At 48.0% G+C, this 17,814-nt stretch overlaps 1 protein-coding gene across 2 annotated transcripts in view; it reads left to right on the forward strand.

Annotated features, from left to right (window-relative positions):
• Nucleotides 1–17,814, forward strand: part of setd2 (SET domain containing 2, histone lysine methyltransferase) — a 46,510-nt gene that overhangs the window by 18,492 nt on the left and 10,204 nt on the right. Inside the window, exons 10-21 of one of the 2 annotated variants that reach the window (XM_036936127.1) lie at nt 312–462; nt 8,435–8,569; nt 10,640–10,768; nt 10,994–11,677; nt 11,744–12,385; nt 12,478–12,526; nt 12,671–12,989; nt 13,722–14,361; nt 14,617–14,823; nt 14,995–15,120; nt 15,542–15,690; nt 15,956–16,073. In XM_036936127.1, coding sequence (XP_036792022.1) covers nt 312–462; nt 8,435–8,569; nt 10,640–10,768; nt 10,994–11,677; nt 11,744–12,385; nt 12,478–12,526; nt 12,671–12,989; nt 13,722–14,361; nt 14,617–14,823; nt 14,995–15,120; nt 15,542–15,690; nt 15,956–16,073 — 3,349 coding nt within the window. Of the gene's footprint in view, nt 1–311; nt 463–8,434; nt 8,570–10,639; nt 10,769–10,993; nt 12,386–12,477; nt 12,527–12,670; nt 12,990–13,721; nt 14,362–14,616; nt 14,824–14,994; nt 15,121–15,541; nt 15,691–15,955; nt 16,074–17,814 lie in introns of both variants that reach the window. The other variant, XM_036936117.1, reaches the window with a different exon arrangement.

The following is a 17,814-nucleotide window of genomic DNA, read 5'->3' on the forward strand; positions in this document are numbered from 1 at the left end:
TCATTTCGATTACCAGTTCCAGAGGTATGGGTTAGTGTCTCTCTCCCTTCGTCCCAAATGGCACCCTATTCCCTTTTTAGTGAGCTATTTTTGACCAAGGCCCATAGGATGCCATTTAGGACGCAGATTCTCTCTTTGGATTTTAACTGTCTGTTGTAACATATCAATGTTTGTCTGTTCTAATACGTCACCCTGCTGTTGTAGTCATTGACAACATAACGATACATTATTAAGCCCCTGTTGCTCTCTTGACCGACCACATAGCTAGCTACGGTGTAGTGTTTTTACTCCTTCTCCTCTGTACACGCCAGGAAAGAGGCCCAGAAGTGCTTCTGTGGGGCTCCCAGCTGCCGAGGCTTCCTGGGCGGGGAGAACAGGGTCAGTGTCAGAGCAGCGGCAGGGAAGATGAAGAAAGAGCGCCCTCGCAAGAAGGACACCTCCGTGAGCAATGCACTCACTACGGTGAGTGTGTGGGTCAGGTTTGGTAATGGCCCAGGTTTTCCATAAATGCTGTTTTGGAAGATTCCTGGAATAAGTAGGACATCTGGGGAATCTTCAATACAAACAAGTGATCAGCATGTTGCGAACCTAGGACTGACCGTGTCTGAACAGCCATCACTTGAAAAGGTGTTGGGGAAGTGACCTGTTGTGGAGTTCATGTCTCTATCAACCATAGTGAATATTTAAAGGACCAATGCACCTGTTTTTATCTCAATATCAAATCATTTCTGAGGTAACAATTAAATACCTTACTGTGATAGTTTTTTTTTAATTTTAATGGAAAACAAACAATAGCTTCTTAGCGAAGAGCAATTACTCCAGCAAGAATGTAGCTAGGACTGTTTTGTTTGGGAGTGGACTGAGTGGAGAGGAGAAGTTTGGAACTCTTTCTTATCTGTCAGTTAACTAATTTACCGCCTGGTGTAGTGTCACCCGGGAGGACAAACCATTATCCCACCAAGCTGGGCTGAAATTTCAGCCTTTACAAACAGCTATTACACTAAAATGGCATTATCATAATTTTCACAGTATTATCCCAACCTCCCAGTGTGTAAATATAGAATTCAACTCATTTGAAATACAACTGCCGAAGCTACAATCTGTTCCCTTCCCCTGCGATCTAGGTTTATGTTTTCACCCTGGTAGTTAGGATTCCACACATTATTATTTATTTTTTTGCTGTTGACCCATAATAGTCTTAATTTGTAACTGGTATATTAATTCAGCATAGTCTGACGTGCCATTGAGTTCATCTTTAAACTCAGGCCAGTAGATGAACCACAGTGGCATGTAGTTATTTCATACCTCTGATCGGATGATCTGCTGAAACCCCCAGCAGTGATGATCTGTGTCCCAAATGGCACCCTATTCCCTATTTAGTGCACTACTTTTTTAACCAAGGCTCTGGTCAAAAGTGTGCACTATATAGGGTGTGGTGCCATTAGAGACGCTGGCATGGTCCAGAGAGGCAGATAGGGGTCAGGCTTGTACTAGCTTTATGCTAATTGTTCTGAGAGCTCCAGTGTCTTCTCCTTTCCATAAATAACACTGCTACTGATCACAAAAGGACCGGCAATTTAACCCCCCCCCCCCATCGCCATGAAAGCTGCTTGTCTCAGTTTTGCAGAGAAGTAGTAGTTTTGTCAGTTCTGTGTTTAGTATGTTGAATGGATTATCTGTGGTCTTGATAGAGCTACACTAACTGCTGCTGAGCGTGAGACTCTCCCATTCATGTTCAATGAAACCTTGGCATAGGAGGCTCAAGTGGCTCATCGTAAAAATTCGCTACGCTGTCCTATTGTCAAGAATTTGGCACCATTCAGGCCAGAGAACACTTGATAGAGTGGCTTATGCTCTGTTACTGGTCAGTGTTACTGCTGCTCTGTTACTGGTCAGTGTGTTAATGCTGCTCTGTTACTGCTCAGTGTGTTAATGCTGGTATGTTACTCCTCAGGGTGTTAATGCTGGTCTCTTACTGCTCAGTGTGTTAATGCTGGTATGTTACTCCTCAGGGTGTTAATGCTGCTCTGTTACTGGTCAGTGTTACTGCTGGTCTGTTACTCCTCAGTGTGTTAATGCTGCTCTGTTACTGCTCAGTGTGTTAATGCTGGTATGTTACTGGTCAGTGTGTTAATGCTGCTCTGTTACTGCTCAGTGTGTTAATGCTGGTATGTTACTGGTCAGTGTGTTAATGCCGGTATGTTACTCCTCAGTGTGTTAATGCTGGTATGTTACTCCTCAGGGTGTTAATGCTGCTCTGTTACTGCTCAGTGTGTTAATGCTGGTATGTTACTCCTCAGGGTGTTAATGCTGCTCTGTTACTGGTCAGTGTTACTGCTGGTCTGTTACTCCTCAGTGTGTTAATGCTGGTCTGTTACTGGTCAGTGTGTTAATGCTGGTCTGTTACTGGTCAGTGTGTTAATGCTGGTCTGTTACTCCTCAGTGTGTTAATGCTGGTCTGTTACTGGTCAGTGTGTTAATGCTGGTCTGTTACTGGTCAGTGTGTTAATGCTGGTCTCTAACTGCTCAGTGTGTTAATGCTGGTCTGTTACTCCTCAGTGTGTTAATGCTGGTATGTTACTCCTCAGTGTGTTAATGCTGGTATGTTACTCCTCAGTGTGTTAATGCTGGTATGTTACTCCTCAGGGTGTTAATGCTGCTCTGTTACTGGTCAGTGTGTTAATGCTGCTCTGTTACTGCTCAGTGTGTTAATGCTGGTATGTTACTCCTCAGTGTGTTAATGCTGGTCTGTTACTGGTCAGTGTTACTGCTGGTCTGTTACTCCTCAGTGTGTTAATGCTGGTCTGTTACTGGTCAGTGTGTTAATGCTGGTCTGTTTGTTACTCCTCAGTGTGTTAATGCTGGTCTGTTTGTTACTCCTCAGTGTGTTAATGCTGGTCTGTTACTGGTCAGTGTTACTGCTGGTCTGTTACTCCTCAGTGTGTTACTGTCATGTTGTCTTGTCTCTGTCCTTTCCCTTCACCCTGTCTCCCTCTGCTGGTCGTGTTAGGTTACCTTTTCTCCCCCGCTTTCCCCCAGCTGTCCCTTGTCTCCTCTAACTACCCATTCACCCCGTTCCCCACCTGTTCCCTTTTTTCCCTCTGATTAGGTCCCTATATCTCTCTCTGTTTCTGCTCCTGTCCTTGTCGGATTCTTGTTTGTTTGTATTTCATGCCTGAGCCAGACTATCGTCATGTTTGCTGTAACCTTGTCCTGTCCTGTCGGAATCTGCCGGTCTATCTGAGCCTACCTATGTTTGGTTATTAAAGAAGCTCTGTTTAAGTTAGTTCGCTTTTGGGTCCTCATTTACTCACCATAACAGAAGAATCCGACCAAGAATGGACCCAGCGACTTCGGATCCTCTCCACTCAGCCGTCGAGATCCAGGGGGCGATGCTAGGCAGACACAAGCAGGAATTGTCTGCTGCTCGACATGCCGTTGAGACCCTGGCCACCCAAGTCTCCAACCTCACAGAACAGGTTCACCATCTCCGCCTCGATCCACCGGCCACTTCCAGGGCTTTCGAATCTCCGGAGCCCAGAATCAATAACCCGCCGTGTTACTCTGGGGAGCCCACTGAATGCCGCTCGTTCCTCACCCAGTGTGATATTGTGTTTTCTCTCCAGCCCAACACTTACTCCAGGAGCACTGCTCGTGTCGCCTACGTCATATCTCTCCTTATTGGACGGGCTCGTGAGTGGGGCACGGCAATCTGGGAGGCAAGGGCTGAGTGTACTAACCAGTATCAAGACTTTAAGGAGGAGATGATACGGGTTTTTGATCGATCTGTTTTTGGGGAGGAGGCTTCCAGGGCCCTGTCTTCCCTATGTCAAGGCAATCGATCCATAACAGACTACTCTATTGAGTTTCGCACTCTTGCTGTCTCCAGTGGCTGGAATGAGCCGGCCTTGCTCGCTCGTCTTCTGGAGGGTTTCCGCGCAGAGGTAAAGGATGAGATTCTCTCCCGGGAGGTTCCTTCCAGCGTGGATTCCTTGATTGAACTCGCTATTCGCATTGAGCGACGGGTTGATCTTCGTCACCGAGCTCGTGGAAAGGAGCTCGCGCTCTCCGTCGCCTCCCTCTCCGCATCACTACCATCTTCCTCTGCCGGCTCGGGTGCTGAGCCCATGCAGCTGGGAGGTATCCGCATCTCGACTGAGGAGAGGGAACGGAGAATCACCAACCGCCTCTGTCTCTATTGCGGTTCCGCTGGTCATTTTGTCACTTCATGTCCAGTAAAAGGCCAGAGCTCGTCAGTAAGCGGAGGGCTACTGGTGAGCGCTACTACTCCTGTCTCTCCTTCAAGATCCTGCACTACCTTGTCGGTCCATCTACGCTGGACCGGTTCGTCAGCTTCCTGCAGTGCCTTAATAGACTCTGGGGCGGAGGGCTGTTTTATGGACGAGACCTGGGCTCGGGAACATGACATTCCTCTCAGACAGTTAAAGGAGCCCACGGCCTTGTTCGCCCTGGATGGTAGTCCTCTCCCCAGGATTCAGCGTGAGACGCTACCTTTAACCCTCACTGTTTCTGGTAATCATAGTGAAACCATTTCTTTTTTAATTTTTCGTTCACCTTTTACACCTGTTGTTTTGGGCCATCCCTGGCTAGTTTGTCATAATCCTTCCATTAATTGGTCTAGTAATTCTATCCTCTCCTGGAACGTCTCTTGTCATGTGAAATGTTTAATGTCTGCTATCCCTCCTGTTTCCTCTGTCTCTTCTTCACAGGAGGAGCCTGGTGATTTGACAGGGGTGCCGGAGGAATATCACGATCTGCGCACGGTGTTCAGTCGGTCCAGGGCCACCTCTCTTCCTCCACACCGGTCGTATGATTGTAGTATTGATCTCCTTCCGGGAACCACCCCCCCCCGGGGTAGACTATACTCTCTGTCGGCTCCCGAACGTAAGGCTCTCGAAGATTATTTGTCTGTAGCTCTTGACGCCGGTACCATAGTCCCCTCCTCCTCTCCCGCCGGAGCGGGGTTTTTTTTTGTCAAGAAGAAGGACGGGTCTCTGCGTCCCTGCATAGATTATCGAGGGCTGAATGACATAACAGTGAAGAATCGTTATCCGCTTCCTCTTATGTCTTCAGCCTTCGAGATCCTGCAGGGAGCCAGGTTTTTCACTAAGTTGGACCTTCGTAACGCTTACCATCTCGTGCGCATCAGGGAGGGGGACGAGTGGAAGACGGCGTTTAACACTCCGTTAGGGCACTTTGAATACCGGGTTCTTCCTTTCGGCCTCGCTAACGCTCCAGCTGTCTTTCAGGCATTAGTCAATGATGTCCTGAGAGACATGCTGAACATCTTTGTTTTCGTTTACCTTGACGATATCCTGATTTTTTCACCGTCACTCCAGATTCATGTTCAGCACGTTCGACGTGTCCTCCAGCGCCTTTTAGAGAATTGTCTTTTTGTGAAGGCTGAGAAGTGCACTTTTCATGCCTCCTCCGTCACATTTCTCGGTTCTGTTATTTCCGCTGAAGGCATTAAGATGGATCCCGCTAAGGTCCAAGCTGTCATTGATTGGCCCGTCCCTAAGTCACGCGTCGAGCTGCAGCGCTTTCTCGGCTTCGCGAACTTCTATCGTCGTTTCATCCGTAATTTCGGTCAGGTGGCAGCTCCTCTCACAGCCCTTACTTCTGTCAAGACGTGCTTTAAGTGGTCCGTTTCCGCCCAGGGAGCTTTTGATCTCCTCAAGAATCGTTTTACATCCGCTCCTATCCTTGTTACACCTGACGTCTCTAGACAGTTCGTTGTCGAGGTTGACGCGTCAGAGGTGGGAGTGGGAGCCATCCTTTCTCAGCGCTCCCTCTCTGACGACAAGGTCCACCCATGCGCGTATTTTTCTCATCGCCTGTCGCCGTCGGAACGTAACTATGATGTGGGTAACCGCGAACTGCTCGCCATCCGGTTAGCCCTAGGCGAATGGCGACAGTGGTTGGAGGGGGCGACCGTTCCTTTTGTCGTTTGGACTGACCATAGGAACCTTGAGTACATCCGTTCTGCCAAACGACTTAATGCGCGTCAGGCGCGTTGGGCGCTGTTTTTCGCTCGTTTCGAGTTCGTGATTTCTTATCGTCCGGGCTCTAAGAACACCAAGCCTGATGCTTTGTCTCGTCTCTTCAGTTCTTCAGTAGCCTCCACTGACCCCGAGGGGATTCTCCCTGAGGGGCGTGTTGTCGGGTTGACTGTCTGGGGAATTGAGAGGCAGGTAAAGCAAGCACTCACTCAAACTCCGTCGCCGCGCGCTTGTCCTAGGAACCTTCTTTTCGTTCCCGTTCCTACTCGTCTGGCCGTTCTTCAGTGGGCTCACTCTGCCAAGTTAGCCGGCCACCCTGGCGTTCGGGGTACGCTTGCTTCCATTCGCCAGCGTTTCTGGTGGCCCACCCGGGAGCATGACACGCGTCGTTTCGTGGCTGCTTGTTCGGTCTGCGCGCAGACTAAGTCCGGTAACTCTCCTCCTGCCGGCCGTCTCAGGCCGCTTCCTATTCCCTCTCGACCGTGGTCTCACATCGCCTTAGATTTTGTCACCGGACTGCCTTCGTCAGCGGGGAAGACTGTTATTCTTACGGTTGTCGATAGGTTCTCTAAGGCGGCTCATTTCATTCCCCTTGCTAAGCTTCCTTCTGCTAAAGAGACGGCACAAATCATCATCGAGAATGTTTTCAGAATTCATGGCCTTCCGTCAGACGTCGTTTCGGACAGAGGTCCGCAATTCACGTCTCAATTTTGGAGGGAGTTTTGCCGTTTGATTGGGGCTTCCGTCAGTCTCTCTTCCGGCTTTCACCCCCAGTCTAACGGTCAAGCAGAACGGGCCAATCAGACTATTGGTCGCATCTTACGCAGTCTTTCTTTTCGCAACCCTGCGTCTTGGTCAGAACAGCTCCCCTGGGCAGAATACGCCCACAACTCGCTTCCTTCGTCTGCGACCGGGCTATCTCCTTTTCAGAGTAGCCTCGGGTACCAGCCTCCGTTGTTCTCATCTCAGTTCGCCGAGTCCAGCGTCCCCTCCGCTCAGGCTTTTGTCCAACGTTGCGAGCGCACCTGGAAGAGGGTCAGGTCTGCACTTTGCCGTTATAGGGCGCAGACTGTGAGAGCTGCTAATAAGCGTAGAACTAAGAGCCCTAGGTATTGTCGCGGTCAGAGAGTTTGGCTCTCCACTCAGAACCTTCCCCTTAAGACGGCTTCTCGCAAGTTGACCCCGCGGTTCATTGGTCCATTCCGTATCTCTCAGGTCATTAATCCTGTCGCAGTGCGACTTCTTCTTCCGCGATATCTTCGTCGCGTCCACCCGGTCTTCCATGTCTCCTGTGTTAAGCCCGTTCTTCGCGCCCCCGCTCGTCTTCCCCCCCCCCCCCCCCATCCTTGTCGAGGGCGCACCTATCTACAGGGTCCGTAAGATCTTGGACATGCGTCCTCGGGGCCGTGGTCATCAGTACCTAGTTGACTGGGAGGGGTACGGTCCTGAGGAGAGGAGTTGGGTTCCCTCTCGGGACGTGCTGGACCGTGCGCTGATTGATGATTTCCTCCGTTGCCGCCAGGTTTCCTCCTCGAGTGCGCCAGGAGGCGCTCGGTGAGTGGGGGGGTACTGTCATGTTGTCTTGTCTCTGTCCTTTCCCTTCACCCTGTCTCCCTCTGCTGGTCGTGTTAGGTTACCTTTTCTCCCCCGCTTTCCCCCAGCTGTCCCTTGTCTCCTCTAACTACCCATTCACCCCGTTCCCCACCTGTTCCCTTTTTTCCCTCTGATTAGGTCCCTATATCTCTCTCTGTTTCTGCTCCTGTCCTTGTCGGATTCTTGTTTGTTTGTATTTCATGCCTGAGCCAGACTATCGTCATGTTTGCTGTAACCTTGTCCTGTCCTGTCGGAATCTGCCGGTCTATCTGAGCCTACCTATGTTTGGTTATTAAAGAAGCTCTGTTTAAGTTAGTTCGCTTTTGGGTCCTCATTTACTCACCATAACAGTTAATGCTGCTCTGTTACTGGTCAGTGTGTTAATGCTGGTCTGTTTGTTACTCCTCAGGGTGTTAATGCTGGTCTGTTACTCCTCAGTGTGTTAATGCTGGTCTGTTACTCCTCAGTGTGTTAATGCTGGTCTCTTACTGCTTAGTGTGTTAATGCCGGTATGTTACTGCTCAGTGTGTTAATGCTGGTATGTTACTCCTCAGGGTGTTAATGCTGGTCTGTTACTCCTCAGGGTGTTAATGCTGGTCTGTTACTCCTCAGTGTGTTAATGCTGGTCTCTTACTGCTCAGTGTGTTAATGCTGGTCTCTTACTGCTCAGTGTGTTAATGCTGGTCTGTTAATGCTCAGTGTGTTAATGCTGTTCTGTTACTGCTGATGCTGAGTATTACTGCTGGTCTGTTACTGGTCAGTGTGTTAATGCTGGTCTGTTACTGGTCAGTGTTAATGCTGGTCTGCTGTGTCTCCAGGTGGATGAGGAACTAGAGGCTCTGCTGGAGAACGGGGAGGGTCTGTATGATGAGAAGGAGGTGGTGTCTCTCTGCAGGCTGATGGTCAGAGTGGAGACCATGGAGCAGAAACTCATCTGCCTCAAACTTATCCAAGTAAGCACACCTGACCCCCCCCCACCACCAATGAACACTGGCTGTCTGGGATGGCCCTGGTCATTTATAGTGCACTATACTTATATATTTATAGGCCCTGGTCATTTATAGTGCACTATACTTATATATTTATAGGCCCTGGTCATTTATAGTGCACTATACTTATATATTTATAGGCCCTGGTCATTTATAGTACACTATACTTATAGATGTAGATATTTATAGGCCCTGGTCATTTATAGTGCACTATACTTATATATTTATAGGCCCTGGTCATTTATAGTGCACTATACTTATATATTTATAGGCCCTGGTCATTTATAGTACACTATACTTATAGATGTAGATATTTATAGGCCCTGGTCATTTATAGTGCACTATACTTATAGATGTAGATATTTATAGGCCCTGGTCATTTATAGTACACTATACTTATAGATGTAGATATTTATAGGCCCTGGTCATTTATAGTGCACTATACTTATATATTTATAGGCCCTGGTCATTTATAGTACACTATACTTATAGATGTATATATTTATAGGCCCTGGTCATTTATAGTGCACTATACTTATAGATGTATATATTTATAGGCCCTGGTCATTTATAGTACACTATACTTATAGATGTATATATTTATAGGCCCTGGTCATTTATAGTACACTATATTTATAGATGTATATATTTATAGGCCCTGGTCATTTATAGTACACTATACTTATAGATGTATATATTTATAGGCCCTGGTCATTTATAGTACACTATACTTATAGATGTATATATTTATAGGCCCTGGTCATTTATAGTACACTATACTTATAGATGTATATATTTATAGACCCTGGTCATTTATAGTACACTATACTTATAGATGTATATATTTATAGGCCCTGGTCATTTATAGTGCACTATATTTATAGATGTATATATTTATAGGCCCTGGTCATTTATAGTGCACTGTACTTATAGATGTATATATTTATAGGCCCTGGTCATTTATAGTACACTATACTTATAGATGTATATATTTATAGGCCCTGGTCATTTATAGTGCACTATACTTATAGATGTATATATTTATAGGCCCTGGTCATTTATAGTACACTATACTTATAGATGTATATATTTATAGGCCCTGGTCATTTATAGTACACTATACTTATAGATGTATATATTTATAGGCCCTGGTCATTTATAGTGCACTATACTTATAGATGTATATATTTATAGGCCCTGGTCATTTATAGTGCACTATACTTATAGATGTATATATTTATAGGCCCTGGTCATTTATAGTGCACTATACTTATAGATGTATATATTTATAGGCCCTGGTCATTTATAGTACACTATACTTATAGATGTATATATTTATAGGCCCTGGTCATTTATAGTGCACTATACTTATAGATGTATATATTTATAGGCCCTGGTCATTTATAGTGCACTATACTTATAGATGTATATATTTATAGGCCCTGGTCATTTATAGTACACTATACTTATAGATGTATATATTTATAGGCCCTGGTCATTTATAGTACACTATACTTATAGATGTATATATTTATAGGCCCTGGTCATTTATAGTGCACTATACTTATAGATGTATATATTTATAGGCCCTGGTCATTTATAGTACACTATACTTATAGATGTATATATTTATAGGCCCTGGTCATTTATAGTACACTATACTTATAGATGTATATATTTATAGGCCCTGGTCATTTATAGTACACTATACTTATAGATGTATATATTTATAGGCCCTGGTCATTTATAGTGCACTATACTTATAGATGTATATATTTATAGGCCCTGGTCATTTATAGTACACTATACTTATAGATGTATATATTTATAGGCCCTGGTCATTTGGGACGAACATTTTATTTCAGTTGCTTGTTTTATTTAGTTTTATTTATTTTGTATGTGACAAATAAAATGTGATTTAATACGTTGTTATATTGTGTGGAGGGTGTATTGTATTGGGGATGTCTGTGTACTGTGTGATTGTGTGGAGGGTTTCTCTACCATAATGTTGACTTGGTGGTTGTGTATGAACAGGATACCCAGAGCCCATCCTGTCTGAAGCAGTTCCTGGACCATCACGGTCTGTCTCTACTGTGGATCTTCATGGTGGAGCTCTCTGAAGCCAAGGGCAACAGTGTCAACAACATCAAACTGCAGTTTCAGGTGGCAATTAAATCTGTTCGGAGTCCCCAAAAAAAAAATGTATATTTAACGTCGGTTGCTCATCCCTCACACTTGTGATCATGACAAACATGATCACTGAATCTATATGAGAATGCACTTTAGAATAAACCAATTCAGATTGTTTTAATTCAAAGGTCCTAGGAATATCAAAACAAGGTGTGTGTGTGTGTGTTGTAACCAACTGACTATTCCCTGTGTCTCCAGATCATGAAGACCCTGTCAGCGCTGCCTATCTCCACTAAGAACATGTTGGAGGAGAGTCATGTCCTGAGCCTCATCCAGCGCTGGGCCCAAACACACTCCCTCCCCCAGGCCCCCGGGGCCGAACAGGACGGCTACTCCAGTGAGAACATGTCTCGCGCCCAGACCCCTCTCAACACTCCCGACGGCTCCTCTGCCTCCGTCGCCAAAGTGGGCCCTGAGTTGGACAGCGACACTCCCAAACGGGCCGTTTACCGTCGCCTCAAGATCAGCGAGAACAGCCTGGACAGCGCCATGTCGGACGCCAGCAAGGCCTCGGACGGTAAGGAGGAGGAAGAGGAGGATGAAGAGGAGATGGAGGACGAGGAGGTCTCGCGATCTGAGCCTCCAGTGGAGAGCAGCAAACGGTCCAAGACAGAGCTGATGGTTGAGGTCCAGGCTCAGACTCCCACAACGGAGGAGCCAGCAGAAGAGCCAGTCACAGAGCTGGTGGTTGAGGTCCAGGCTCAGACTCCCACAACGGAGGAGCTGCCAGAAGAGCCAGTCACAGAGCTGGTGGTTGAGGTCCAGGCTCAGACTCCCACAACGGAGGAGCTGCCAGAAGAGCCAGTCACAGAGCTGGTGGTTGAGGTCCAGGCTCAGACTCCCACAACGGAGGAGCTGCCAGAAGAGCCAGTCACAGAGCTGGTGGTTGAGGTCCAGGCTCAGACTCCCACAACGGAGGAGCTGCCAGAAGAGCCAGTCACAGAGCTGAAGGAGACACCAGAGGAGGTGGTGGAGACCATGGAGATCACAGAACCCCAAGCGGAGAGCCAAGATGCTACAGATCAGGAGGAGGTGAATGAGAAGGGTGGCGACGAGGAGGTGAAAAACGAGTGTAGTGAGGGACAGAAGGAGAGCAGAGAGGAGGAGGAGCAGCAGCAGGCAAGTCAGTCAGTGGAGGAGAGGGAGGTTGTGGCAGGAGAGCAGGCCAACGTGGAGGTCCAGGAATCATCACACATTCAGCCAGTTCAGACGGAAGTTACTGAGACCCCTTCAGCGGAGCAGCCTGCCGAGGAGAAGGAAGGGGAGACCACCACAGCAGAGACTGGGACTGAAGATACAGAAAAGGCTCCAGGCAGCCAGGAACATACAGGCCAGGTGGCCCCCGAGGCTCCCCCGGAGGTGGCCCCTGGCACTGAAGACGCTGCCCAGGTAGTGACCCCTGCCTCGGAGGCCCCTCCACCTCCCTCTCCGGTGGTCCCCGTGGAGCCTGCGGCGGTGGGGACGCCCTCGCAGGATGAGGAGGAGGGTGTGTCTGATGTAGAGAGCGAGAGGAGCCAGGAAGCCCTGCTCAGTGCTGTGGATATAGGAGACATGGCTGCTAGGCTGCTGGACAGCTGGAAGGACCTGAAGGCAAGGACAAACACTGATCAATAAATAAACACACACACACACACACTGAGTTTATTGTTATTTACATGTGTGGTGTGTGACTCATCCTTCAGGAGGTGTACAGGATCCCCAAGAAGAGCCAGGTGGAGAAAGAGATGCACGGTAGGCCTCTGTCCCTCTCTCCTGCTCTTTCTCTCACCAGGTCTGTGTCCACACCTGTTACAGTGTCACGTTTTATTTTCAACAGTGCTGACAGCCTACCGTTGGTGAGGCTTTAAACCTGTTTCCATTGTTCCACGTATACAGATCGTAGTCGAGACCGAGACGCCGCCCCGGCTCGCACCCCCTCCGGCAGCCGGGAACGTGAGAGGGAACGTGAGAGGGAGCGGGACAGGGAGAGGGACAGGGAACGAGATCGAGAAAGAGAACGGGACAGGGAGAGGGACAGGGAACGTGACAGAGAAAGGGACAGGGATTGGGAGAGAGACCGGGAGAGAGACCGGGAGAGAGACTGGGACAGAGACTCTGAGAAGACACCCCGCAGCACAGAGAGACGGAGGAGACGTGCCTCCACCTCCCCACCGCCCTCAGCATACGAGAGGAGCAGCAGGAGACAGGAGGACCGGTAGGACTGGCTGGAACACCAACATATAGACTGACTAGCTATGAACGATCACATGTCCTTGGACTGTAGGACTGGCTGGAATACCAACATATAGACTGACTAGCTATGAACGATCACATGTCCTTGGACTGTAGGACTGGCTGGAACACCAAATATAGACCGACTAGCTATGAACGATCACATGTCCTTGGACTGTAGGACAGAATGGACTTTATGAATCATTCTAGAAAACTTCCACGCTTTTAGAAAAACTATTGATGACGTTAGGTTCCTTTTCAAATTGCACCCTTTTCCCAAAAGTAGTGTACTGAATAGGGTCCCATAGGGCTCTGGTTAAAAGTAGTGTACTGAATAGGGTCCCATAGGGCTCTGGTTAAAAGTAGTGTACTGAATAGGGTCCCATAGGGCTCTGGTTAAAAGTAGTGTACTGAATAGGGTCCCATAGGGCTCTGGTTAAAAGTAGTGTACTGAATAGGGTCCCATAGGGCTCTGGTTAAAAGTAGTGTACTGAATAGGGTCCCATAGGGCTCTGGTTAAAAGTAGTGTACTGAATAGGGTCCCATAGGGCTCTGGTTAAAAGTAGTGTACTGAATAGGGTCCCATAGGGCTCTGGTTAAAAGTAGTGTACTATATAGGGAGCCATTTGGGACGCATTCCAAAACTGTTGTTGATTTGTAGAAATGTCTGTTGTGTTGATCTCTGTAGACAGTAGTATTGACTGTGTGTTTCTAGGTTTGACCTGGCTAACAGCAGTAAGAAGACCCGTTCCATCACCAAGGAACGCACCAAGCTGTCCACAGAGGAGCGCAGGAAGCTGTTTGAGCAGGAGGTGGCCCAGCGCGAGGCCCAGAAACAACAACAACAACAGTTACAACAACATCAACAACAACAGTTACATCAACAACAGTTACAACAACATCAACAGTTACAACACCATCAACAACATCAACAGCGGCAGCAGCAGCTCCAGACTCTAGCCTACGATGCAGCCCTGACCTACAATACCAGCCCAGCTGGCTTCATCCACTACCCCCCCGGCTACCCCCTCCAGACCTACGTGGACCCCGTCAACCCCAACGCAGGCAAGGTGCTGCTGCCTACCCCTCCCGTGGAGCCCCTGGTCCCAGCCACTCTGGTCTTGGAGCAGACCCCTCCCCAGGCTCTGATCACCGAGCTGGGCATGACCTCTCCCTCCTCTACCTCCCAGCCCCCTCCAGTCTCCAACCTCTCCAGCATCTCCCAACACATCCACCAACCCACTACGCCTCTGGAGCTCCACCCCGGCACCGCCCAGCAGTATGCCCAGCAGCCCAGCGTGGCGGGCCAGGACCCGGGTGTAGGCGTCCTGTCAGCCGTGTCAGCGCCCCCTCAGGTGCTTTACTTTTTATATTTCTCATCATTTTAACAGGTTTTTTATTTAATTTTTTATTGTAAAGTGACTTTCGGTGTTTTGAAAAGCGCTGTAAATAACAGTCATTATTATTCATGGCTCCAGAGTGCTGCCATTGGCCTCGTTTGGTCCCTTTGACTTGGCTGTGCGAATAAACACTTTTAATTGGCCGCATCGGTGCAAGTTGCAAATTCCGTCTGGTCCCCTAACTCCGAATGTCCTATATTATTGTTGTAGGTGTCGGCGGGCCAGGGGAGTTACGCCACGCTGTGGGACCCTACCACCCAGCAGGCTGTGACGGTACAGACCCAGGTAGCACCACAGTACCAGGTTGTCCCAGCACCACCTCCCACCCAGACAGCCATCTACTACCAGGGCCAGCCCTGTCAGACCATCTACAGTATCCCCACGGCCTATCCACAGGCTAACACACCTGTCCTGCAGGTAGGCACACACACTGCACAGTGTCCATGAACACTCAACACATATCGCCCTTCGTAGATCGAGGCTTTCAAACAACGCATGAAAAAATACCTGTTTCATGACTAGATCAGAAGGTCTCTCTCTGAGTATCTGTGTGATCTCTGTGTGATCTGTCAACCCTGTTCTGGCCAGGCCTACGCTGATCCGGCTGCCAACTACCTCCATGGTCAGCCGGTGTACACAAATCACCAGCAAGGAGTGGTGGTTCAGCAGGGGGGTACGGTCACTACCATCGTCACCTCACAGACTGTCCAGCAGGTAAGGCCTCCAGCCAGACCCAGAGGCTTGAACACGGATGATATATATGCATTAATCGTTGTCCGTAGTTGTCTGTTAAAACTTCACACAAAGTCAATGACTTTCAGACTAGTTGCACACTCACAAAGGTTGACATGTTGCGCATCCTCTCGGTTGTCCATCATCCGTCAGCGGATGACTCCGTTGAAAAAAACAAGACAAAAACATTGTCTCACTACCTCATACACCAAATCTGTCTGGCCGTACCCTTCCCCAAGCTACCACAAGGGGGAGGCAGTGTATCACCGTGATGGTCGTCTTGATTCTTGTCCGGCAGTTTCATACTATGTTTTTTATCATGATGAAGGCCTCATAAACAGTTGTTTTCTATCCACTAGAGGAGACTTCCTGTCTTTTCACATGCCTCTCTTCCTCTGTGCAGGAGATGCCCAACACTCTGTTAGTCCCCAACAGTATGATAGACCTGCCCCCTCCCTCTCCTCCCAAACCCAAAACCATTGTCCTGCCCCCCAGCTGGAAGGTAGCACGGGACGGAGAGGGAAAGATCTACTATTATCACGTCATCACCAGGTAGGCTGCCCGGGTCTCTGTCCCGGGTCTCTGTCCCGGGTCTCTGTCCCGGGTCTCTGTCCCGGGTCTCTGTCCCGGGTCTCTGTCCCGGGTCTCTGTCCCGGGTCTCTGTCCCGGGTCTCTGCCCATCTGCTTTTGTGACTGTGTGTGTATCTGTCAGCTTGTCGGTCTGACTGCACATGTCTGACTAGCTCTGTGTGTCTGGCTGCGTTTGTCTGCCTGGAATTGTGTGTCTTACTGTGTATCTAACCCCTCCCTCCTACAGGCAGACTCAGTGGGATCCTCCCAGCAGCTGGGACGGGGTCAGTGAAGACTCTCACAGCTTAGACCACGAGGCTGAGATGGACCTGGGGACGCCCACCTACGACGAGAACCCCTCCAAGGTGATCTTTGACCCTGAAAACACACAAGCCAAGGCCTTTCAAATGCATCCTTCCTTCCTTGATATAATCACTAGCTAGGTTTCCAATTGGTGACAGATATCAAATTGGTGACAGATTCCATCCAATTGGTGACGAATATTCAACAGTCTGCATAAAAGCCATTGTGTATTTTCCCCCCAGAGACGTTTCCATCAAATTGACTTGTTGCAGATGAAAGGCTGTGTGTGATGACAGTGCACTTGGGGCTGCAGGGTAGCCTAGTGGTTAGAGCGTTGGATTAGTAACCGGAAGGTTGCAAGTTCAAACCCCCGAGCTGACAAGGTACAAATCTGTGGTTCTGCCCCTGAACAGGCAGTTAACCCACTGTTCCTAGGCTGTCATTGAAAATAAGAATTTGTTCTTAACTGACTTGCCTGGTTAAAATAAAAAAAATACTTTTTGCGGTTTAAATTCAAGTTAAATGGGATTCCGTCTCATTTTCAACTCTATTGATGCTCTTCTCTGGATGTTTATTGGAAAGGAGCATCAAGTGAATCGTTTATCTCATCTGCAGCCTAATAAACTGCAGGCGTTCCTGACCAATCGTAGTGGGAGGATCACACAACATGTCATCGCATGACTCCAAGTTTACTTCCATATAATGGTTATTATATCAGTATTTGAGCATAAAAGCATTTCTGATGACATTTCTCGCGTTATTCATTTTATAGACACAAAAAGATCTCACCTTGTCGAGAATATTTTGTTTTGTCGACACATTTACAGTGTTTCCATCAGGCCTGTCATGACAACAACAAAATATCCGACAAGTACTTTACTCGTATAAGAAGGTTGGATGGAAACGTGGGCACTGATCTGTATGTTAGTTGATAGATGAAAACATGGCTTCCTTCCATCTCATTACTTTCACCAATCTGACTGGTAGGTCAGTGATTTCCTCAAGGAAGGACGGAAGGTTGGGTGGGTGGGTGGGTGGTTATTAAGGTATTTGAATAGGACCCAAATCTGATGTCTCACGGTTGAATCAGTCACACAGGACTCTAGTCAAATGTAGTGCACTGTCCAGGGACTAAAGTGTAATTTGTCCACGGGACTATGGTCATACATGGTCAGCAGAGTTCCATACAGTCTTTAGGTCCGAGCCCCTAGTGGTGTGAGTCTAGGAGTAGAAACCCTGCTATAATATCCATTACATTGCCTTGTGGTTTTTGGACACGAGAGGTTTTTCTAATAGATGATGGTGTGGAAAACAGATCTACTCTAACTCATTGGTGCGAAAGCAAAAATATTTGAGCTTGGTTTGCTTCCTGGAATGTTTGTGCTTGCGTGTAAAACATGATGATAGTGTTCCTCCCATCGGTTAATTGAAGATGTTGGAAAAGGGATTATTTTCAGCTGTGGTTCCTCTCCTGGGAGAGAAAATCACCCCCCCGAAGGGCCTCTAGTCTGGAGTGTCATGCAGAGGCTACATCCTAAAATGGCACCCTATTCCCTACATAGTGCACCACTACCCTATGCGTCCTGGTCTAAAGTAGTGCACTACATAGGGGTGAGGGTTCCATTTGGGATGTAGACAGACACTATAGCGCTGGCTGCAGATGCAGTTGATTTGATGCAGTGAATCACATCTTTTTAAAAGCTTCATCAACATCTGAAGGTAAGGGTGAACTAGGTTTAGGAGCTGTTAAATCAACCCACACATCTTCATCAACATCTGAAGGTAAGGGTGAACTAGGTTTAG

This window comes from Oncorhynchus mykiss, chromosome 2, assembly GCF_013265735.2.
Source record: "Oncorhynchus mykiss isolate Arlee chromosome 2, USDA_OmykA_1.1, whole genome shotgun sequence".
Lineage (NCBI taxonomy): Eukaryota > Metazoa > Chordata > Actinopteri > Salmoniformes > Salmonidae > Oncorhynchus > Oncorhynchus mykiss.